The sequence below is a fragment of the Manacus vitellinus genome, unplaced genomic scaffold (genome assembly GCF_001715985.3).
Source record: "Manacus vitellinus isolate BGI_N305 unplaced genomic scaffold, ASM171598v3 scaffold_1_pilon, whole genome shotgun sequence".
Classification (NCBI taxonomy): domain Eukaryota; kingdom Metazoa; phylum Chordata; class Aves; order Passeriformes; family Pipridae; genus Manacus; species Manacus vitellinus.
This window is the reverse complement of record NW_021939396.1, coordinates 3,548,564-3,574,323: the sequence shown is the minus strand read 5'-3', so window position 1 is coordinate 3,574,323 and position 25,760 is coordinate 3,548,564. Positions and strand designations below refer to the sequence as shown.

General features: G+C 38.2%; 1 protein-coding gene across 3 annotated transcripts in view; it reads right to left on the bottom strand.

Moving 5' to 3' along the window:
* TRAPPC9 (trafficking protein particle complex 9) overlaps nucleotides 1-25,760 on the bottom strand; it is a 456,935-nt gene that overhangs the window by 246,779 nt on the left and 184,396 nt on the right. For all 3 annotated transcript variants that reach the window (XM_029959343.1, XM_029959341.1, XM_029959342.1), the window contains one exon: nucleotides 5,680-5,833. In XM_029959343.1, coding sequence (XP_029815203.1) covers nucleotides 5,680-5,833 — 154 coding nt within the window. The remainder of the gene's footprint in view (nucleotides 1-5,679; nucleotides 5,834-25,760) is intronic.

The window sequence follows — 25,760 nt, the reverse complement described above, 5'->3', positions numbered from 1 at the left end:
TTCTGCAAACAACTGGTGTTGCTAAGAAGCTGTATGGAAATGTAAGGAAACCTTCACTGATGTACAAAAGCTCCACAACACATAATATTCTCATAACCGAAGATTCATAATTATGATCAAGATGAAGTCATCAAAAGCGGAACAGACACAGAAAAATGAATTTCAATAACAGCAAATTAGTGATTTGCTGCCAAGCAAATGAGATGGCTCAAGGTTCTGTCTGAGAGATACTAATTTCAAAACCCTGACTGGCTACTTAGATGATGAAATACAAAAACATTCATAATTTTTATGTATTTGGAAAAGATGTCAGCGTTCCAAAAGCTAACAAATGAGTGGAACTTATGAAGATTATTTAGATGAAATTCAATGAAGAAAAGTCCCAAGTATCACCCCAGAAAGAATCAACAATCTATAAACTGATATTTGGGAATTCAGTCAGTTATGTTGAACTACGTGCAATAAAAAAAAAAAATCAATCAGACATGAGACAGTTGCAAAAGTATTAAAGAACAGTTCTCAGAGCAAAACATATCTGAAACCTGGAAAGTTTTTATTCTGTGAGAAACCTCACCTGCAGTATTGCTTCCACATTTGGACCTCACATATTGAGAAAAATAGAGCTGTACTGCAGAACGACATCAGCAATACGACTGCAAGAAAATGTGTTTTGAAAGAAATTTTAGGCAATTAGGTTTAAATACAGAAAAGAAAAAACTGAGGAGGGGGCACACAATACAATTTTAAAAATATAAGGAAACATTGCAAATAGGACAGGCTTCCTATACATCACAGATATTAAGGCTGAAGTAAGAAAAAAAAAAAAGTCTACGGATTAGAAAAGTTAAAAATGGAGCATGATATTCAGGGTGGCACTGGAAGTCTCATTTTTTTAAAAGCTGTTAGGGCCAGGTTTAGAATATTTTCAATAAAATGATCCCAAAATGTTATAGTCTCATTTCACTGAAATAGCAATTCCCTCACAGTACATTAGAAAATTTCTTGGCTGCAACAGAACCTGTGGAGAGTAGGAGATAGGGGAAGGAAAAGGAGTTTAGTTTTCAACAGTCATTCACTGACCCAGCCCTCTGCCTGGTTGCACAAATCACAGAATAATTTATATTGAAAGGTAGTTCCAGAGTCACCGTCCAACCCTGTGCTCAAAGCATGGAAAATACTGAAATTGCATCAGGTTGTTCAAGGCCTTGTTCAGAGTTTTTTAACATCTTCCAAGACACCAATTTTACCGCACTTTTGGACAACGTGTTCCAGAATTTGAGCACGCCCATTGTGGAAAGGAATTTTCCTAGTATCTAACTGGAATTTACCTGGCTGCAGTTTGCTACAGTCACCTCAGGATAGGCCTTGCTTGAAGACTCAGATGAATTTTGTTGACTGCTGTAACTCTCAGGCTTTGAGGTTGCTCCTTGAGGCCCATCAATTCTCCTGGGACCAAGGGCAGCCTCCTGTGCAATTCTGCCCTCCAGTTGGCCAAGGTCTCCTCTACTAAAGTCCAGGATCATTATCCTGCTACTTGCCCTCCTCACTTCCCTCGGGATATCGAACTCCATCATCTCAGGACAACTGCAGCCAAGGCTGCCATCAAACTTCACCTTTCCAATTGGATCTTCCTTATTTTCAAGCAGCAGATCCCACACAGCACATACCAAGTCAAGCCATCCAGCACCTGTACACTAAAAATGTCCATAAAGTACTCCAGAAATAATCTAACCTGCAATTGGAAGACTTCTTCCAGTTCATCCAGCACTGCTTCTTGTTTGGGTGGTCAGTAACAAATGCACACCAACCACCTCACTCTGCTGGATGACTGCCCTTGAAGCAAAAGCTTTCAAGTGGCCCATCCCTCCTGCTCTAACGATTCCCTGTGCACTCCGATTTCTCCTCCTCATGCTTTTGCAAGCTCAGCTGTAAGCATCAGACATGAGCCTTCGTTCACACCTCGGGGTGGATTCAGTGATTTTAAGTAATCTAAACGTATCACCTTCCCATGTTTCCCCTTCTTGCCCTGCTCTACAGACTTTGAGGTCCATCCTGCAAGATACCAAGTTCCTTGCAGTTCACTAAGCAGCAGCAAGAGTTATGACAAACTAAAACAGACATAAAACAAGCATAAATAACTTCTTGATGCTATTCCTAGCAGAACCTTTCTGTTCTTCCTATGAAGAATCTGTTCCACCATCTGAACATTGATAAATCTTTGTTTACTCCTCTAAAAATGAGGATCACCTGCATGTGACCTAATTCTCTGAAATAATTATGAACATGTTTCCATTTCTTAAGTCAAAATGTAAACTGCACAAATCAATTAAATACTCTGAAGAGTAATAATCTATGGTGGGTCTAAACACAGAGCGTGTAAAGTCCACAAAGAGAAGTTTACTCTGCCCATCATCTTCCACACGGGGAACAGGATATTTCTTAATGCAAGACTTTGAAGAATTCAGGTATAAAGTAACGATAAAAAGATGGAAATCTTGGAGAACTCAACAAGGGAAACAGCATTCTAGAAACTTCAAAGGCCACTAAGTACAGATGCCTTGATCCATGAGTTGGAATGCACAGAAGGTCCCTGAAGAAAATAAAAATTTTGCTGAAAAATATTCAGAAAATAAGAAAAGCATAATTAGTCACCTTAATAGTACATGTGCTCTGCCTATTCCAATTCTGTGCTAAAGCAAACCCCAGTTGTTAAACCAGATGCCACCCCACAATGCTAAAAAACAAGACAGCGTACTCTTAATTTAAGTGATCTCAATACAACTGTATGCTCAAAGATACTCTAAATTACATTATTTCAGATTTTTTCTACATTGAAAGAACACGGCAGTAAGGGTTCTCATAAGAAAGGCTATCTTCCTAATAATTTTCATTCTGTAAAAAACGTACAAAGGTTGAATTGAATGATATGCTGTGTTGTCTTTACCTTCTGCCTTTAGCCCTCCAAAAGTACACGAAAATCGATCAAGTTCTGCAATACTTTCATAAATGAAGTATTGAAAATCTCATCAATTGAAACCCTTAATATTTCAATGGATAAAGCCATGGAAAATAGACTTTCCATGCTGGAAAATTCTTCTGGTGCTGAAATCCTCTTCCTTTGTGAGTTATTTTTGGTCCACACAGGAATTCCTTATAAGTGAGCTTCTCACTGCAGTCTACGTAATCCACACACTTCAAATTTGAACCCGTTGTTTATTTGATGGTTTCATGTGGTATCAACTAATAAAGCAAGAATTTAAGGAACTGCAAGCTAAAAAATACAGCCTTTCTCTTGTAAACAACTTAAGATTACTTACAACAAAACATCTGAACTGTGTTCTCTCAAACATACATCCATTTGGTCACGCACATGGTTAGCAGAGAAAAGTTACCTGGGTTCAAAATAGTTCAAAGATGATGGAATAAAAAAGAAATCACTTGGTCTTACTATTCAAAGGACTTTTGCAAAAATACCTTTTCCAGTAGGAAATATAAGCAACTCTATCCCTTTGTATTTTTCCAAATACTTTTCCTCTCTTAGCTGCACTTAGGCTGACTACTGAAGGAAAAGGCTTATGCAGCTAAACTATTCATCCATTTCTCTGCCTGTCTGTGCATCAGTATGTCTGAAATAAACTCCTCTGGCCAGTGCCAAATTACTCTGGTGGAAGAAAAATGTCTCAGAAAACAAGTTTCTTAAACTTAGCAGAAGTGAGAGAAGAATTTTTTTGGTGCACATCTCAATGTTGCTGTAAGAAATAAAAAGGATGAAGCCAGGGGAGGTTCAAGCTGAACATCAGGAGGAATTTCTTCATTGAAAGGTGGTCAAGCATTGGAAGGGGCAGCCCAGTGAGGTAGTAGAGTCACCAGCCCTGGAGGTGTTCTAGAAATGACTCAACGTGGCACTCAGCGCTGTGGTTTAGTTGACATGGCAGTATTAGGTCAAAGTTTGGACTTGATGATCATGGAGGTCTTTTCCAACATTAACAATTCTATGATTCTATGAGAAAGACTGACCCTAGCCAGGACAGGCAACGTGGAACAGAACGTACATATTTCTTTGAGGATTTTAAGTACATCTAAAATTTCTTGCCTTTCATTAATTAGAATAGTTTTAGTTTCTGGAACAGAGGGAACGATCATCATAAGTATTAAAAACACAGAAACTAATGCTTGCACTCATTTAGCACACAAAATCCATGCATTGTTCTGTTGGTTTACTGAGGTACTGACTTACATGTCAGCCACAGCAGTTTGGGGATCAAAACTGGGCTTAAATACATAACACAGGATGGATGTAAACAGTGTTGCCCAGCAATAGAAATGAGTGAGGATGTATTTTTACACCTTGACAAAATGATTACAACTATGCACTCAATTCCAGCATAAGAATTCATCTATGCTACCATGGAATATTTATGTCTTTCCATAACACAGTTCTGGTTAAATATTGACATTTTTGCATAAATGGAACTCTCTCTGAAATCTTGCTTAGGGAATCTGGAATGAACCAGGTACTAGGACTGTTACTTATGCCTCAGACCTTGCCTTTAACAAACCCTGGGCAGGTAACTTAATAATCACAGGATAGTTAAGGTTGGAAGGGACCACTGGATGTCATCTGGTCCAACTCTCCTGCTCAGGGAGGGTCCCCAGAGCACGTTAGTCAGGATTGTGCCCAGACAGCCCTTGAACATCTCCTGGGAAGGAGACTCCCCAGGGAGTCTCTGGGAAACCTGTTTCAGTGCTCAGTCACACACACAGTAAAGATGTTTTTCCTCATAATAGTTAGTAATGAAACATCATTTCAGATCACTAGATAAAAGTATAATTAAAATTATAAACAAATAAAGCATGATTTGATTGCCACTCTTCTCTCATCTCCTGCCACCCACTATCATGTGAATTTGAGTATGATCTGAGTGAAAAATATAAATCCCCTGGAAGGTGCTGAGTATCATCACATGGCATGGGGGGCTGTTGGCTGTACAGAATGTTTCCCTGAAGAAAATCATGAGAAAGTGTATTTTTGACAAGCCAAGCACAAGAATTTTTATAGAAATCATGAAATTTATGGCAACACCCTTGGTTTATTTTAACTCTAAACCAAATGCAATTTCTTATTAATAATCATAAGGCAATATTTTAGTGCATTTAGAATGACTAACTCATCTCACAGGTCCTGCCTAAGCCTTAAAAGGCTACACAAGATTAGATATATTACTAAATCTGTAAAGAGGACTTGGAAATAAATTATTCTAATATGTTCTGATTTACTCAAATTCAATTAAATATATGCAAACTCTCTAAATCCAGCTTCATATGTTTCTTCATGATTCAGTTACTTGGTGTGTGGGAGAATAGAAAAATTTGACCCTATAAATCTATTTCTCCTCAATCCTAACTATACTTCCTCGGTTCCCTAAAAGTTGGGAAAAACACACAGTATTTATGACAGGCTCAATGACTCAGAAAAAGCCATTACAGGATGACCCAAGTATCACCTAAATAATATACAGCACAATTAACCTTAAGCAGTCTATAATTATGATAAGCTTCATAGTTCTAATTACTTTTCTTTTCAGCAACACTGCTATGAAGTGAGTTGAATTATAAAATAAAATGTGTCATAGGGCATCTATTTATATATTTTTAAAGCAAGTATTTATGAAAGGATATAATTTTCCAGCAAATATCCAGCTTGCTGTTAATCTCCAGACCTTTTGCTTGTTGCCTTTCTTCTTCCAGCTGCTTCGCATTCGCCAACTGTGTCCCATCAGTAGGGGATTCTGGGAAGCTCTCAAAACTGAACTTGTCAACTTGGATAGCCATACTGTAGCAAAGGAAAAGAAGGACAAAAAACAACATAATTTTCACTGTAACAATTTTTACAGGCATTATTTCTGCAGGAACTGCAGAGCACTGTGTATTTGTTTCAGTGGCACCTACTCTGTATATTAATGACATATAAGGCATATGATATATGCTACTGAAAACAGAAGTCTAAGCCTATTGATGATGGCCAGATGTTTTACAAATCATCAATCAAAATCTGAATGCCCTTGTGAGGGATGCACAAGACATGCATTTGGCAGTTGCAACCATCTGACCTTATTGTGGTTCTGCAGAGGTTCACCACCCACCTCCACTCTTGGTGTGTAAAAGCTCCTGGTGTGCTCAAGACTTGCTGGAAAAGTAACAAGACTGCACCAAATGCTGATGAATATACTATTTATAGTCATTTATTAATACCAACCCATAAAAAAGGGAACCAAAATATTATATACGAAAGCGTCTCCTGAAGTGAACTGTACCACACTTAGAAATTCATTGATTTTACAAGTAACTTCCTGAATTTTCCTTACAAAACTCAGGAAGGAAAGACAAAATAAGCACAGTACTAGGGTCTGAATGCGGCCCTTGATTTCTTTTTAAAAGGATACTTCCATCTTGCTTAGAGTATCTTCATGAATTACAGACAGTATTAATTTTAATATCACAGTACAATTCATTGGTAGCAAATGGTTAAATAATTGCTTTATTAAATGTACAGTAAGGCACAAAAGCTAATTAAATTAAATATAGTACTCTATAATGCATACTAAATACTTATATGTTAAATTAGAATCACTAATCTAATATAAAAGGGAATTTAGACCAGCTCACATCACATGAAATGTGGTTATAGCAGATCTAATATACTGTGCTGCCAAAACAGCTTTAATTTCCTGAATCGTCTGAAATAGAAAAATAATTAGGGAAGAATTAAAATATATTGCTCTTGAGATGACTTTGCACTTAAGGAAAAGAGAAGAGAGAACAACACCTCTGAAAACCATTCATGAGGAAAGGCAACTACAAACTAAGAGGGGGTCTGGGAAGGGCATTTCACAAAAACACAGCATTACTATTATTCTTTTATCTATTTCTACTTCTAAAGAGGGAAACATATTCTATAACTGTTGCCAAAAGGGAAACACCAGTAACAAAGGTCAAGAAGAAAGAGCTTTGAAGTCTCCCCAGACCAGAAGAGATTTTCTATAATTACCATTAATTTAAGAGAATCTTGACCCTAAAAGAAACTGGTAAAGATAGATGGCAATTACAAGCTCAAGGAATAATCTAGAGTCTGTGAAGTCTACTGAGGGAAGATGAATTCAAATAGGCCTATCAAGACTGAGCAAAAAATGACACCTGAGGATAAGCTTCTAACATTCCAAGACTACCTTCTTGGAAGGTGTAGCAGTTTGAGCCACATTAGAAATCTAAAATCCAACTTCCACGCTTCCCCCACCCCTTCTCAACAATTTATCCTAACACCGGAGAGAAACTTTCAGGCCAGAGGCTTCTGCAGGGGAAGGGGGAAGTATATACATTTTTTTACACAAATAAATACTATACAAACTAAAGGCAACTATATATATATATATTACATTACTATCAGTCAGTCCTTTCAAGCCCCTCCTTTAACTTTAGTCCAGGAGCAGCCTTTAAGGCTGATACCTAACACAGTCTGCTGTGGGAGTGTTCTGGGCTCCTGAACACTCCCTCCTCACCAAGTCCAGCAGTTGTTTGTTGTAGTCTCTCCTCCTCATGAAGTCCCAGAAGATAGCTTTGAGTCCTTGCTCTCCTGCTGCTGGTGGTCTCTCCCTCTCGGTGTCCCACCTCAGTTCATAAGCTGCTGCAGTGTAGCTTATCAAGCATCCACATCCTGGAATCTTCATTCCTCTAAGTCAGTTTTTGGCTGCCTCCGGTCACCTTCTGCAGGCAACTCCCAAGCTTCTCTTGGCTCCTCTCCAGTTTCGCCTGGGACTCCTCTCCTGAGTGCCGGGCCTACCTCCACAGCCCAATCTCCTGGTTCAGCTCCAACTCTGAGCCCCTCCTCCACTCACAGTGGAGGGAAAGAAAAGCCCCTCTACAGCTTCACTGCAGAAAAGGCGGGGGGAAAGAAGGCCTAGCCTCCTCCCTCTTACCTCAGGTGCTGTGAATCTCTTCCTTCACAGCACACACTCCAAATGCTGACTCTAACACTAGCCAAAGGCTGAGTTGGGGGGTGGCTGGGCTCCTTCTCTTCCCCTCCCCCTGGCCTTGTCCCCCTACACGCAGCAGACACCAAGAGAAAAACAACCAAGACTGCAATGCCAACCGTTTCCGGTGCTGTGATATATGATTTTTGAGCAGAAGCAAACAACATGAGTGGCAATTGGCTCTCCAAGGAACACTGCCCTGGCACCCAATCACCCCTGAGCCCCTCAAACTCTCAAGGGGGTCCAATTTCAAACTGTGACAGAAGGGAAGCTGTCCCTGCTCATGGCAGGATGTTTGGAAGTAGATGATCTTTAAGGACCTTCCAACCGAAACTATTCCATGATTCTATGACTAAAAAGTACAAAGCACTAAGGCAAAGGTCTCTCTAAGTTACCCCTTCTGCACACTTCACATCCAAAAGGCAGAGGAATTAATCTATTCCTCTCTTAAGGGAGGGTTCTGTTTTGGCTACTTTTATTATAGCAAGAGATCATCAGAAGTTCTTCATTTGCCTGCACAGTCCATCAAGTGCTGGGCATATTAAAAAGCTAAACATGAGATGCAAAAGTGGATCACAATAACTGCCAGAATCAAGCCAGAAATAAAGAATGTAATGAAAAACACCCAGATAATACAATCCGAAGACTGGATTCTGAAAAAATATCAGGCCTGAAACTATGACTAACAACATCAATTCTTACTGCCATTGAAGTATGATTTGATTCAGCAAATGCAGGCTGGGTTTCCTGGATTTGGCACGGACAGTGCATGTGGAAGGCACAACTGGAACATCACAAAATCATTTTAGTCTTTGTTTCCAAGATCACTTCGTCACTCTGTGGTACGTGAGCAGATGCAAACCCTGTACTTCATTTCTGTTATATACACAAAACTGCTTAAATTCTCACAGAAATACAGGTAGTTCCTACAGTCATATTTTAACAAATTGTCTTAGTTTCTGGACGGTCAAAAACATTTAGAATCCATATCCCAATGGACCTGGAAAACAGTTCCCATCTAATTATTGTGTTGCACTTTTCTAAGTGATTAATACTTTAGAAAAATATTCCTAACAATATTTAATATGTAACTGCAGGTATTCAGGCTGCATTCCTGGATTGTTACTGGCAATATGGTAATTTTTTTTCCTGGAAATTAAATAGGAATATAAGCACTTTTTACCTCAATAGTGCACAGTAAATCCACGTCAACTTCAGGAATACAGCATAGATTACTCTTACCAATGGTTCATTGTGCATCTCTGTTTGAAGTAACTTTTATTCAGCTCTAAGTTATGGAAAACTTCAATAAACAGGACTCTTTGTACTCAGAAGCTCTACTAAGTTCTCAAATCTTCTAACCATGCTTTTATTTATACTGTGTAAACTGTATTTAGCACTGTGACACCTCATGTCACATGAGAAGCTACAAAAAACACCCCCAACAACATACTGGCCAGCTAGAAAGCAAAGAGTTGGAGTAAAAGACAAGTACAGAGAGAAAAATATCACATAAAACAGTACTATGAACACAGCTCTAGGTAGAATATATGAAGGCAATAAACAGAGATAAAATACAATGTTTCAAGACTATAGATCCACTCAAAGAAAAGCACAACAAAATTAAATCCTGGCTCTTTTTCTGAAACACATCTCCCTTTTATCATCAGTATTCTGCTTTCTCTTGTGCTAAAAATATTCATATCAAGTTTTGTGTCTGCATTTTTTATCAGTGATGTTGCTTTGGTATGTATTCCTCAGCCTATGGAATGTGTAGTAAACTGGAAGGCTTTGCACAAAAATCAAAACAAAAAATAAATACCACAACCTAAATCAGTCACTCATCCTTAAAACTGTACCCCTACTCAAACCCAGCTTCTTCTCTTTGCTTTTAACGTGAAGATTTCTCCCATCTCCAAAGACACATTTCACCAGTGAGGTGTTAACAAATGGGCAAACAATTCCCAAAAAATAGCTGACTGAAGGAGAAAATGGATAAGCTGGACATTGGGTTACAATCACCAATGAAAAAATGGATTTTTTAAAACTTTTTAATTGGTCATATGGACTAAAGCTAAAAGAAAGAGAAGGCAAGGAAAGGCAACTTCCTGAACATCACCCAACTTTGTCACTGGGCTGCGCCTCAGAAAAATGACACTAAAATGTATTTTAGCCATAAAAGTCATCCTGTGCTTTTGTCTTCTGCAGTTACCTTACAACCTGTTTCTTGTCAAGAGTTCTCTGCACTTCTTTTCTCCCCAAATTTGTCCTTGTTTGTTGTGAGTTACAAGAATCTATGGAATCTATATCAAAAGAGGTAAAAATAGACAATTCAGTTTGAAACAAGCATTGGTTTTATTGCAAACAGCCAAGATAACGATGGCTCATGTTGTGCAAGGGCACCTGTACCTTGCCCTTCACAGTAATTACATATCAGAGAAAGCAGAAAAGATCTTAAAACTCAAAAGTTTAAACATATACTCACTCCAGGAAAAGGAACTAGAATTCCATTTTAACTTCTTTGCCTCATGTGGAGCTACCCAAATTTCTTACTAGATGACTTTTCAATAAATCATGAGATATTTGTATAAAAACATTGCATTATGCAAAAAAAAAAATAATTAAATATCCAATCCTGCAAATGCAAAACAGCTTTTGTTTCTCTCTGGTCAACCTTGCCTGTGCAGGAGGAGGGATAAAGTAACAACAGTTTTCATGAATAATGAAACAATCGTGTTTTGAAACTACTGGGTTTTGTCACGAAACGAGCGCACGCCGCTGTGACAGCTCCTCAGACAACTGAGCATCCTTGCAGGGATGCAAATTACTCAAATACAAATTAAGTGAATGAAGAGGAAAAGGTCAGCTCCTCGGCAAGGCTGATGATACGTCTGCACAGTATCATCCCACGTCATCTGTCAGGACGACTTACGGGGGGAAAATATGACAAACCTCCTGATGATGCCGCCGACACCTCAATGACAGTTGTCTGAAGTCCCATTAAAGCAGCAGTGCAGAACTACTAAAGGCACCAGACAGCCCATTTCACCACTTCCCACAAAATGAGTTTCAGCTTTACTGGAAATCTTACTCTGTCCTGACAACAAAATGAAAAGCAGAAAGGCCTTCGGATGGAGAAAAGGAACTTGCTTCAAATGGCATCACAACTCCCGAGCCAGTGCCTTGCACATCCCTCTTTCCTAAAGCAGTGCCAGTTAAAATCCGGCATGACTGACAGTTTGACAGAAGTGGCAACTGGCAGACAGAATTAATAGGTGATAATTCAGTGAGGGAGTATTGCTGGGAGTGCTGTAAACTCCTGCCCTTGTTCCTGGCAGGACAGCAGGCAGGTCCCAGGCATATCCCATCCTCAGTGACGCAGCTCAGCTCTTTTCATGTCCTCATCTCTTAGAAGAGGATGAATCTATGAAGTGAAATTAATTATGTGATACTCTCCAAACAAAACAAGGTTAAAAGCAGGCATGGTATTAAAAGAAAAGCAACATAACTAGATTTCGTCTTTCATTAAGTGAATAAAACACTGCTGCTTAGCTTGGAAGAATAAAATATAGAGATATTCCTTATTCAATTATCCTTAGGAAGAAACAATATAACAGGAACCCAAAAACTCTTCCTCATGGCTAACTACCTATTTAAATACTATCATCCATGGATGAGTTTGCAAGCTGCTTCCATAATGAAGCTGAGAGGAGGCAGTTGGACACTTTATTCAATATTATGTTTCCTGTTCTTTTTATCTTATATAAAGTAGACAGAAGGGACACTGAGCCTGACCATGGTACTACTACTTATGCAAAATGCTGAATGTATGAAAAGGATAGTGAATGATTTTAAATTCAGGGAAAGCCTGAAGTGAGGATAATATTCTTGAGGAAAAATAAATGCACAAAGGCAAGTTTACTTTAAAAACTTTGCCCAATTCCATTGTGCAATCTCAGTAATAATGTTTCTATAACATCGTGTTTCAGGTGCACATTAATTCCGTCCTAAATACAAGCCCTCCAGCTGATATAAAACTGGAAGTGACACCCCAGTAATAACACTTTATAGGCAAAGAGGGGCCTCAAGAATCAAATCTCTGGTGAGATGAATACGTACGTATCATTAGCTGAAAATGAGAATGTAAAGTAATGCAAATTAACGTATTCCTTGTGTTTACATCTAATTATTTCACAGTTTGAGAAGTACAATCTATATTTCACTCACTACAATAAAATACAACTGTAAAATTCAGCAGCTCAAGCGATCCATACATAACGATCTCTCCTCCTGGCCTAAAACTGACTGCAGGAAGAAAAACGAGGACTTTAATGTCTGAACTACACAGAGTAAAAGATAATTTTTTCCATTAATCCTGAGAAAGGTCAATTAAATTAAAAAATTTGCATTTAGAACTTAATTATTTATTTAAAATAATTGAAGAGGAGATAAAATTCAAACTATAGTGCTGAAGTCTGCAATATTCAACAGCTTATATTTATCTGATCCATGGCGTTTCAGACAATAAAAAGTTAAACCAGGAAAGAATAGTTGCACTGTATATAATGGAATATTTGAAAATGGAGCAGTGTTGAGATAGTTAGCTACATAAATCTTCTGTTTAAATGTGATTATACTAAGCGTGCTGAGAATATAGCTTTTTAATTCCTTGCTCCAAATCTGAAAACCATAAACTGGGAATGAAGAGGCATAACAATTAACTTCTACTTCCCTCTTTTTTCACTCACCCACTTAAATAATTTGGACTCCTATGGCAATTACCATGAAGCAAAACTGTAAGCTACTTAAGGAAATCAGAAATTTAAAATAATAATAATGGTAATATCTGCTCTATAAACACACAAATTTCCACAGGGGGAATAACAGACCATTAATAGTCTTTCAGACCATTAGAAAATTTGGAAAAGTATGGTAATACTTGAAGATTGAGTTAAATATCCTCCCTTTATCACAGCTGAACCATGCAAGGATTGCAGTCTTCTCATTATCCAAAATAATGCCATACTGTACCTCCTACCTCTATCTCAGTAGAATAGTAATAATCAGAGAAACAAATGTCAAAATATATATGTTCATATTCAGTTGCTCATGTATGCAATTCAGTATTGCCTTTATATGGCAGAAAGTTCAAAAGAAAACATATGCAAATTAAAAACATGGAATTTTGTGCCAGATATAGCAAACAAGACTAAGAAACCCTCAATTCTACAGTCATGCCTAGTTATTGCTCCAGCTGCCTGAATCTTCTCAGGAAAAGACTGAGACCCCAAAATACAAGAAGAAAAAATAGAACTGAATAAGGGAAGCAACTCTCTTGTGTTCAGAACATCTTTTCCAGGCAGCCTCAAGTGGAGGAACCAGGTGTTCACCTGCTGCAACCCTTATCTTTGTTCTGATTCTGCCCACACTGAGCATTAAGGGACAAGGGACAGAACCAACAAGTGTCTCTGCCCCTGGGACACCCCGAAGATCCCAGAAGCACTGGAAAGGAGCACTGTGGTTTGGGATCATTTCACAGCATGGGCCCTGTCCTGTCCCACACTAAGGGTGGTTGCTGCTCCCAGGGCCCTGCAGGATGGTACAAATGGGGTGGAGTCGGGTGTGTGTAGGACCCCAAGACATTCAGAGGGGTCTCACAGCCTCCTGCTCATGACAAACCTGAAGCATCAATTTACTTTCTCTGAAGAGAAAAGGCATAAAAATCCACAATAAATCAATGCTCCACTTTTAAAGGAAAGTGACTGTGACACTGTCCACACCTGAAAGGTTAACTTCAGAGAAGATGCTGAGATCCTACTCTAAACCAAACTCAAGATACAAAAAACACCAGGACAGCCTGTACATCTGGGAAATCATCCACATGTGGAGTCCATCTCAGTGATTACTCAAGGGAAAATGCAGAGATACAGAGCTTTATACACAACATCAGGAAAATGCAAGTTTCTCATAAAGGAAGTGTTTCAAACATTTTTTGAGTAGAATCACAGGATGCATGAATGCTCAGTGTGCAAGAGTACACATTTCACCATGGACTGTCACTTCAAGATAAAATTAGACTTTACATTCATAATGAATTATTAATTTACCAGCTACTTGCTTGTCTTCTCTTTTTATATACAAAGACAACATTTGCCCTTTTCCCAGAGCACTGCAGTGGAAGTTCACCTCAAGATGATTTACTGTGATAACCAAATTCTTTTCCAAGTCACTGTTTTCCCACTATAACCTTTGTAATTCTATCACACCTGCAACCTTCACATTTTCTGAATTTCTTAAAGAAACAACAGCTGTTCAGAGTACTGCCTGGTTAGTCCCTTGAAGAGCTTTGTATTCAAGTTAGCCCAGGAAAAGTTTAAAACATTTATTTTGCCACAGACACAGCAATTCTTTTCATAGAGAGAGCTACACAGATTTCATTGCAGATTGTCAAGTCCCAGAAGCAAGTTTTGTGAGTGATGACATACTTAACCAGGGAATCTAGAATCTTTGCCAAAGAGGAAAGCTGGGGGAACATCAGGACATCACCAGTTTAAGAAACCAAAGCACCAGAACAACAGTGCACAACAGTGCACATCGCCCACCAAAGCAAAGTGGTCCACAAAGTCTGACCTACAAAACTTATTTTTTAACCAGTGCCAGGAATAATGTTCACAAATGTAAGTGGGGGTGTAGGAAGCTTTAATCACGTTCCCTAAATCTCAGCTTACAGTGTGTGTGTGTGTCACCTGAGGAGGAATACAGATTCCATAGCAGCCAACTGCTCAGCATTAATAATAAAAATTATATACATCTCACTCATATGCACACAGTTTCACCTAAACAATTCTTCCCCCAAGACACTGTATATATGATAAATTTATTTAATGCTTCCTCCAGCAATAACACCTCTATGTGTATTTAGAAACACTCTCAGAAAACAGCTGTTTTCAGAAAACAAACCAGTAGAGATTGTTCACCTTGGAAAAGAGAATGTGCTTGGGAGACCTCATAGCAACCTTTCAGTACTTGACAGAGGCTTGTAAGAATAAGATGGGGACAAATTTTTTTAGCAGGACTTGTAGTGATAGAACAAGAGCTAATGGTTTTAAACTGAAGGAAATAATGGCTAATAAACCAAGGTGTAGCATCTACTGCTTCTGTTGCTCATTATAGTGAGCTTTTGGCAGTCCTGGATCCAACTTCAGCCAAATGCAGAGCTGGGATTGTCTTCACTTTTATCTCATCACCTTTATATTGATTTACCTTTGCACACTTTGCCCCACATATTGCTGTGCTGTGTTAGTTGTCTGATGTGCTTTAGTACTATATCAGAAAATGAGGATGGTTCTAAAATACCCTGGTATTTTAGCCAAAACTTCCCATTTGGAAATCACCACATCCTACCAAATAACTGCCCTGCCAGGTGCCCTCACATTCAGTGAGCCGTGACCTTGAGCTCCTACAGGAAAGGGTCCTGAAGCCAAAGGGCCACCAGCCTTAGATCTGAACACTAAAGCCAGAAATTCAGTATTTATTTAATTATCATGATTGAATGATACTCATTTTGGAGCAGCTGCCTGTCACATTAACTCCCCTCAGTCGATTAGGGTGGTGTAGACCACAAATCATATACGGACAATGGATTGCACAGCCCTGATGTTCAGGCAGTGACACCTCAAAGAACTAAAGCAAATTAAACAAACCTGTTAAAGTCAAATGAGATCAAAGGGATTTTTACTCCTGTTTCCTATGGTTCAGAAATAGTTTGAACATAGTAGTCTGGATTTTAGAAAGGAAAATTTCACCTGTGAGCAAAGTCACGCCTGGGAAGCTTTCGCAGAATATGCAGCTGTGTAAAGGAACTCAGAGGTGAAACCAGGACTTTTGGTGCCACTAATAAAAAACCATTTCTTATCAGCTTCATATAAAAAAATCTTTTATATAAGAATAGATTTCTTCACTACATTTGGAGGACATGAGGCAAGGGGAATTATAAATACCACAAGTTATGAGCAGTCAACCAGTGGTGTGAGATCAAGACACCTTGGTTTTACAGACTTCCCTGAGCACCCTTTGTTACTGTGGCAAGCACAAAGTCCCCAGCTGAGGAACAATTTAAAACAAAATCCCCAAATTATGATCTTTCAATTAAAAGTTTACATTGAAGATATCATTTGGAGTCTGCTACTACAGTTCTTCAGAAGTTGCATGGTTTTTAAGATAAGGTATTCTTCCTAAAATGAGGAACACTCTAATAGGATAAAGGAGTGATATAATTTTTCATTTAAGTATTTCACTCATGTCTACTTGAAACAATGCTTTAAAAATATCAAGCTTTAAAAGTATTTATTTTTAGATTAATCTTTTCAGTGCTTCATAAACTGAGAAGGAATTGCCTCAAGTAAAACATTAATTTGGTATTTAAAACGCATAAATATTGAAGGTGAGATTAGCTTCAGCATTTAGTTTTAACACAGAGATTTACTAAGTCTTTTCATTCACCTAAATCTAAATTTTATGAACTATAAAAAAATTTTAACCAAAATTCTGTTATTCTCTGTTTCTTTGGAGTATTCCCTTATAGAGAGATAAAAAAGCCCTGAAGATGATGGTATCTAAACTTCTGTAAGACAATCTTCCCTTTTTAAGAAAAGGTAAAACTCAATGGTACCAAAATAGAAAACAATTATTTGAGATCTCTTTTGTGAAAATTACATACACTTTCCACTCATTGACTAGATTTATCTGACTATAAAGAAACCCAGGCATATTTAGACTTAAGCATCCATTTCAAACTGAATCCCAGTTTAGGAATCAGACTTATTCTCCACCTTTAAAGGGGGTGGAAACTCATCATCTTTTCACTTCCAGCTTATGAAAGAGTTGAAATCCACTGGTATATAGATCACCTACACGTTTTTTCTTCAAACCATGCTGTGCCATGTGATTCCCAGCTCCTGCAAAGAAGCCAAACCCCCCAAACGGATACATAGAGGGGCACAGTTATTAACATACACAGAGCTTTGAGCCAATTTGACAGGTTTTTTTTCTTTATTCTTTTCCATCTACAAAGAACAATTTAACAAAGAATTTCCAGAGCCATATTATCTCAAAATGACAGGCTACTACTACCAGACAAATTGTACCTCAAAATTATGTAGTAGTTTGATAAACCTCCCCGTGCCCAGCTGAGAAGCCACCTTGGTTCTGACGCACTAATTTGCTCTGAGTGACTCAATTATAGAGGTATAAATGAGTTAAAGGGTTAATATTAAAACTGGAAGCACATATTATTAAAATTGGATTTATATTTCCTATGCTAAGCAAATAATACTGTAAAAATACTAAGTAAAGATTACACAATCTGCTTTGTTCTGAAACTAAGCTTTTTACACAAAAGATTTCCTTTTTTATTGCTTACTGTTCTCTATTTCTCTTCTTCCACACAACTACAAAAGAGATGCCATCAAGCAGCAAATCGAGGAACAAAGCTGCAGAGATTTTTTTACTCCCATTTATTCCCATTGAGCCTCCCTCAGGGATATACAAATTGGAAATTGCTAAATTATCATCTAATAGGCAGAAACAACGTAGGCGAGACCAATTAAGTAAAAGGCAGAAAGTTGTATTACACGTGTAATTAAATTAAATTCTTTGACTAGACTACATTAGAATCGTTCCCCCAAAAAAGGACAAAACTCGACTTTAATCAGCACATGACACATTGTATGACATCTCACTACAATAGTACATTAAGAGTTTTGATATCACTAAAAAGAGCATTTTTCTTAATTGTAAATCAAGTTACTTCCAGGTGGTAGGAAGTGGGCTAAACAGGAGCATTCCCTCCTAAATACACAAGACTCTAAATTATGCATAATTGAGTACAAAGTCATAAAACAGTAGTTTTCCTTTTTTTTTTAGCTGTAATATCCTTCAGAAGGGTACCTACACATGCTTTTCCCAGTGGGACTGTTCCCTTACAGAAATCCACACACTCTCATAGAACACAGGAGTGACATAACTAGGGATAATTTTGCTCTTCACCACAATCATCATCAAAAATAATGATGTAGTGGGGGAGAAAAAATTGCAGTGCAAACAACTCTTACAAGTTTTCTGGCTCTTCATCTCTTGCCATTCTCAGCATTGAGACAAAATACTGCTTGTTGTATTTTGTCCTCGTGCCCCTGCACAGGCACTTTGGTCCAGCCCTTGGAGCTGGAATCCAGGTTGGGATGGAAGCAAATTCCAAAAGGCAAATACAAGGGACTCTCCTGGGCAATGAAGCCAGAGGAGGAGGAAAAGAAACATTTACCTCTTCCCATTATGCTTTTTCCACTCTTTTGCTTTCGGAAAATTGTCTAAACCAGTTAAGAAGTAAGGCATCTCCACCCCACTTGGAGAGCAATACAACATGAATTAGTTAAACTAACAATTGTTCATTTAGCTGCAAATCAGAATATTGGGAATGGATTAACAGCTCTGAGCACAAACTGCCTTTTGGAACTAAATTAATTCTGCAATTGTTCAGCAACCAAGGGGGATGAATAGTTTCACAAACCTGGGACAACCCTAAGCCAAATCGATATTTTCCTTCGAGTAATTCCCAATAACTCACTTTTTATTGATCTCTTCTTATATTTCTTCAGATAATACCATTTCAATAGCAAATCTGTGACCTTCTGTCTCAAGGAAGTTCCTATCCTATTGGAATATACTTGCTAAACCAGCTTAAAAAACCTGGTTAAATCATTATCATTATTTCAATACTGGAAATATCATCTCACTGTTTCTTTCATACATGTACACAAATTAAAATGGAGACTTGGAAAGGAAATAAAGTGATTTGCTTTCTCAATTGAATAGTATGGAAATGCAGGTGGAAAAAGACCCCACATGGCTTAAACTGCCTTGGAAAAAAAATTAACGAGTTTATATCAAAAGAACAAACAGCTTTTAAAAATTATTGATATCTCAAAATGTTAATTATTTGTATTAATCAGTTCCTGTACACAAAGGATCAAATATAAGTGAGTTAGTGTAGCTGACAGAAGCACTGAGAATAGCAAGAGGCCACACGAAAGACAAAAAGCAGGGCTTGTTTTGGTGAGCCTGTTTTCAGGACAAGCTGTACAGACACAACCAACTGTCTAATGTCACCCTGTGCTTGAAAATATCATCGTACAGGAGTCCAGCCTGCACAGCCTCCCAGAAAAAGCCAGATAAATGACAAGAAGCTCTCCTTCAAAATTACAGACGGCCAGCTTTTACCAGAAAAGGAGACCTAACATCAAAACACAGGAGAGAACACCAGAAAGAGGCTGATTTGAACCCACATGGAACAGCCTGGAAAACAAATAATGAGCGACTGATGTAAAAATATTCCTCATTCAGATTTAAATTCCATGATTAAAGCCTGACTTTCTGTATTTATTGCCTGTTGTCATCATTTTATCAGCACTCACTAATCACTCTATAACTTACTCCCATGAAATTCTCTGTCATATTAAACAGGTCACTACTCTGGATATTCTGAGGTCCCATCCTACTCAAGCCCCTGCATATGCAGAAGGAAAATAAGTGACAGCTGAAATAAGGTGCCAGTGATGCCCATGTTAAGATATGCTTTGCACCAATATATCAAGGGAGAAAAAGGAGATAGTAGTCAAGTATGATGGATCTCTTGTGCCTGACACTGCTGGGCATGGCAACGTTGCTGCAGGATGAGAGAGAGTACAGCCTGCTCAAGAGTAATACAAAATACACTAATAAGAAGCAAGTTAGAGTGTTGTTTACAGAACACAGCACAGCCTAATATTTTATTTATTATTATTATGGATATTTTAAAAAGCATCTCAATGACTTACCACAAACTTCACTTCCCAAATTTACTACTCAACAAGTCTAAATTCAAATGAAAAACAGGATTAGCTCCCGACTTCCATCATGATGCATATGCTCTTCTACCTTTAAATTAATGTTCCTGAATTTCTTAGCGTTCACCTTTCATTTCATTTTACATGCATACTTTGCTTTTCCCTCCAGTGAATAATAAATAATACACAATATAGAGTATAATGCCTAGGAATAAATCTAAACTGAATTCAGGGGAGAAAGTGAAACAGAGTTGTTACATTGATGTAAGCATCCAAAAGAGTAAGGTCTGATCAAGCAGTTGAAAAGATGACACTTGTAACAATAATGGGTATCAAATATGTAAGAATGGAAGAAAAACAACACCAAACCCTAAAGTTCTGCAAGTGCATGGAATTAATAATGATGAAATATTTACTAAATCTACCAGTGTCACTGCATTCTTTTTCTCACATTTCCTCCAAAGTTCAGTAGATCTCATAATGTAGTTTCTTAAGGGTGAAAATTTTGATTGTTTCATTATTTTTATTGTCCTAAGCCTTTCTAGGACAATAAATTACTTTTTTGTGACAGCTTTAGGAGAGATGTAGGTTTCCTGATCAGAAGGCGCAAAAACATTTTGCATTTTGATGTACCCTTTTTATTACAGATAAGTCATCATCCATTCTCAGTCTCAGTTCTATTAATAATAAAAATGATTTTTTGCCACACAACAGCTTTTTCAAAAATATAGACAAATCCTTAGACGACACTTTAGCCCTGCCCATAAAAGCTCAATACTCTTAAATTAGCTTAAATTAAGCTAACTTGAGAAATAATACTTTGTTTAGTATGCACTAATGATATTCTAAAAAACTATCCTACAGTTTATTGGGTCAGTGACTCCAAATCAAATTTCTTTTATCATTTAATTCCTGCCTTCCAGTCTTCTAATCCCCACACTCAGACTATTAATGTTTATAATCTTTTTTCCCACTCATCACTATCAATAACAAACTTTTTCAAAGTCTCTGCTATTTCCAGAAGAGCAGAAGTGCAAAGGAAGGACAAATTTTGGCCAAGTAACTAGAATTCAGTTAAAAGTCCTGTAGATAATATATGGTCCAGGCTATAATGAATCCCTGTATCATACTCTTGCACTCCAGTAGCTAATCAGCTTTTAATATTTATAAATATGGAAAAGGAAGGTTCTTTATCAAAAATTGAAAGTTCTTTTTCCTATGTCCACTTGAGTGTTTATGTATTGCCTACACTCACCTGTATGATGGAAACTGCCTTTTTAGCTTCAGCCCTGTCACTTCACTTAACATCTCGCTCAAGCCATGACCCCTCCACATGATGGGTCATCTGGAAAATTACCTCAAAACCAGATAGTGTACTTCCCTCATCCCCTTCAGCTTCTCTCAATGTCCAAGATCAATTCAACTTAAAAAATGAGATTGATAAAGGGAAAAAATCAGTTGACTTAAAATTGAAGGCCTTAAAGAGTTTGTAATTAACTCTATCAAGCTGGGTGTTAAATTATTCTCTGGCCCTCTATAAGAGACAAGTTGTACCTTCTCCTGCTGTCAGTGAAATATGTGTAGCTGATCTGGGGTAAATTCACCACTCAGTTCAGTGCAGAGAGGCTCCCAGACCATGCACTTCCAATCTGAACTTCAGGGCAATTTCATAAATCAAAAGATCAAGCAGCTGTTGGAAACTCACTTATGATAATGTGAATATATTTACTGCAGCAGCTTCAATGAGTTCTTCCTAAAGGTATTTTCACTAAGAACTGGAATCGAGGGAAAGCATCCACTGTTAGTCACAAACCAGTGAATTAGAAACAGATCTGATCTGGGACAGTAGCACCCACAGCAGAGCCCAATCTCTGGTTGGTATCCAACACAAATGAAATTCCAGGTGTGTTCAGTGCTGAAAATTAAGTAAAGGACACTATTTGGGGTGTTACCTCTTTTGTTTGGAAGACAAAAATTACTCAAACACATCAAAAAACTTTGTGCTTCACTTCACACTGATTTACTGACTACATATCATACATCCTATGAGCACCCACCAGGACCTGGAAGGTGAGGGAGCCCAGAGCTCCAGTGCTCACACGCAGAGATCTTGCCTCCTAACCAGGGAAAAGCCATCCCAGGGTAAGGGCTGCAGATGAAAGGCTCCTTTCTGCAGATGCTGGTCATGTTTCATCATCAAACAAAAAGCATGGCTCAAATTAACTCCAGTAAGTGAAACAGCTGCACAATCATCTCTAGAAATAACTCCACTTAACCTGAGGTGTCCATATCCACTGGTGCAGAGACCCCCATGTACAGCCTTAGAGCTACAGAGAATCCAAACTACACGTCCTTGCATAGATAAGAGTCTTGTCCTAGGAAAAACTGATTCTATTTACACAAGAACATGCAAAATATGAAAACCACACACCCCCAGAAGATGGACAGATACAAATCAGTTTTCCTCATGAAGTGATAGAATTCTATTTCATCCACAGTTACTATATTTAACTTGAACCCTAACCACAATTTTCTGAAATTCAGAATAAGTCTCTGTTCTTTTTTCTCTTTGTTACCAGAAAACAGCTGCTGTAAAGCTCCATTATTCTCAAATGAGAGGAAAACTTGTGGGGAAGACATTTAGTAGTGTTTCTAAGCAGGCTTCCATGAGGAATGTTCCTGAAAACGATGGGAGAAAAACTGCTGGGCACAGTAGTTATTCTCACTGGCAAGGGACTTAACAGTGGGATTTACTTCAAGATAAAATACAGCTGTGCTGTCCACACAAGTGTTTAAATACCCATTGAACTGAGAGGGAAGGAGACAAAGAGGATGGTTGCTGAAGATCTGGGATGCCATGATGATGACCATTACTGCTGTGTATCAACAACTGCAGCCAAGGCAGATGAGGGGCATTGACAATCCTCTTGTAAAGCTAAAGATTCTTGCTGGAGCTCGATTACAGGGTCAGAGAACCAATGACAGCTTTTGCAAAAGTAGTTGAAGCCTTACAGGCACTCGTATTCCCAAGAAACTGCAACTCCCTCTTCTCCAGCCCCTTCAACTGTGGGATTTCTTGTTGGTAGAGTGCTTTGTGTCTCTCAGTTCTGAGAAAACAGTCTCTGAGCTGCAGGACCTGCCCATTGCACCGACCTGAGCCCCAGTAATGACCCAGGTCATTAACTGAGCACACCGACTGCAATAACAGGTATGTTGTTAATAACATGTTATGGACAGCAGTAATTCCAGGTATCTCAAGGACGCAGAGAAAGGATACACTTCTATTAAGGTAACTGTGTTTCTGAGAAAAGGTTTTCAAGATGTTCTTGAGTAGTCTTGCAAGTTTTAATGCTGTGGAATCTTCAGGGAAAAACTGAGATTTCCCTGGAACTGTGCAAAGTGGGGCTCACCAAAGAACACTGACCTGACAGGGGCTGCAGTGAGGAACTGATGGCAGAAGCACTCGTGGCCATAGGGACCACCAGGGCTGAGGAAGACAATTTTCTTGCTTTTGTTGAGGCTGATAAAGGCAGCTGGACTGAGGTCTGCCCGACCCCACACTGTAATTACCTACAGGGCCATTAAGCAATTGAGAAGGTAATTCTGCTCTTCACATCAGAGCACAAATCAGTGACCTGCCTCAAGACTGGGTTTCAATTCTGAAACTTTTTTTGTTTGCATTTGAATAGAGGAAACCAAGAAAAGAAAACCTATGGGCTTTGGGCTGAAGCATCAAATATTGATATTGAGAGGCAGAAACAGAGAGACATGAACGAGACCCTCAAAGCCCAACAGATTTGAAGTTGACATCCACAACTGAAAAACACCTATACAAATTTTGTCTAAGCTCTCAGAACACAGGCAAGGCAATATTCTAGAACAGACAGCAAGAAAAAGTGAAAAATGCAGCTGCAATGCTATGCTAAGAATCACACAGGTCGATGAAGTCTCCTTCAGCAGGTACCCACGTATTTTAGGGGCATTGATTCATTGAGTATGGGAGAAATTAAAGTATTTGGTGACAAGCAGAAGGAAACACACATCTGTGTTAGACAGCATACATGGGGCAATCACTGAAAGAGGAAAAAAAACCCAGCTGTGTTTATTTTAACAACACCAAAATGCGTCAAAAGCCAACTATACAAAGAGAACTGACGTAGTTGCTATAAAGCATTATTTCCACAGCCAGTTTTCATTAACAGAAAAATACCTGAAGATCCTAGACTTTGATCAAATGATGTGTGCAGAAGAAGCAAGCTATTTTATGAGATTACAAGATAAGCTTTTCTCAATTCCATCCAGGAAAAAAAAAATAGAAAGACAAAATGCAAGTCATTGCCTGGTGAAACTGCCCCTGTACAGCACCTTACAAACCAGTCTTTCTCTGAGCTATGTTTTAATTGTGAATTTTTTTTTTAAATTTAGTGATTAATGTGCAGATAGTTAAGGTAATTTTTTTGCCCTGGTTTAAATTGCTGATTCAAACCTTTGGCTATTTTAGGAATATCTGGGGGTTTGGTTTAATCCCAAAATTGCACTTCTTTTCAAAAATATCTACAAATACAGCATAAAGATGATACACTACAAACTATACCTGTTTTTTTTAAGGCAGAAAACCACCCAACCAGACCAAAGCAGACAGAATCCACCTCCCAGCAAACATACAGTTGCATTGAATCATTAAGCCAGCACAAGGCTTAAAAGGATAAATCTCAGCTTTTAAGCGCAAAACAGAATTCAATTTTAACTACTGAGCCATGACCACTGCCTCTTTAACAATGCTATAAAAAGCTACTTGGCTTTTCAAATTTAAAAAAGTCAGTGTCACATAAATATGCTCACAAAAGGTCTAAAAATACCTTTAAGCTGCCTACCCCCAAGGTCAGAAGGAGAAGACACAAAGAACTGAAGCTCTACAAAGAACTGCCAACAGGAAAACATTGTTGACAGAAGGGAAGGTGTTGCCACTGGTCCACAGCTATTTCTTTACAGTTCTTCAGTGTCAACTTATGCTGAGTGATACTCGTGTAGTTCTCATCAGTGAACCACTTGACTGGTGTTCAGAGAATATTTATTTGAACTTACTAACTGAAAATAAACTTTGGTGCCTGTTCTTTCTACTCCTTGTTAATGATGTACCACTGAAGGAGAACAAGGACAAAGGTATTTGAGATGCATTAAGGCAGAAAACAGTAATTTTCCACATTCAGTGTAGTCCAATGTGACTCATTACTATGAATGCAGAGGTCACATACAGTGTTGATCCTGCTACATCAGAAAACTTGTCCATGTGGATCTTCTAATGGATTCCTCTCCAGCTCCTGATGGAAACAAAATCAGTCACATCACAGCCCAACCACTACTTTAACACACTTCATGCTTCTCAGAGTAGAAAAATATAGTAGAAGTAGTGGTAACAATGGGGGCTCAGGATTCCTTGAGAATTTCTCTTTTTTTTTTTTTTGGCTGTGTCAGGTCTACACTTGGTAGAATGTTGTATCACAAGACCGAGAGTTCCTCTTTGTAGACCTTGAAAAACAATCTAACAAGATCATCAGTAAATGTGCTCTGAACACCAGGAAAGGGATTCACTGTTACAACAATCTGGGGACTTCAATGATTCTGCATTGACTTGAGTTTATCTGCCTTACAAAGGATGAAGGACTAAGCCAACCCTCCTGTGATTTGAAAGTCTGATTTAAGGAATCTAAATATTTCAAATCTGATGTTTCAAGTATTCTCCCACCCCCTGCAGCTGTATTTTTTTTTCTTATTATGTCTTTTTTTTAAGCTTTAATGTTTTCCTTAGAAATGGGCACAGAAAGTATTTGATTACTGAAGTAAAAAGTCACGG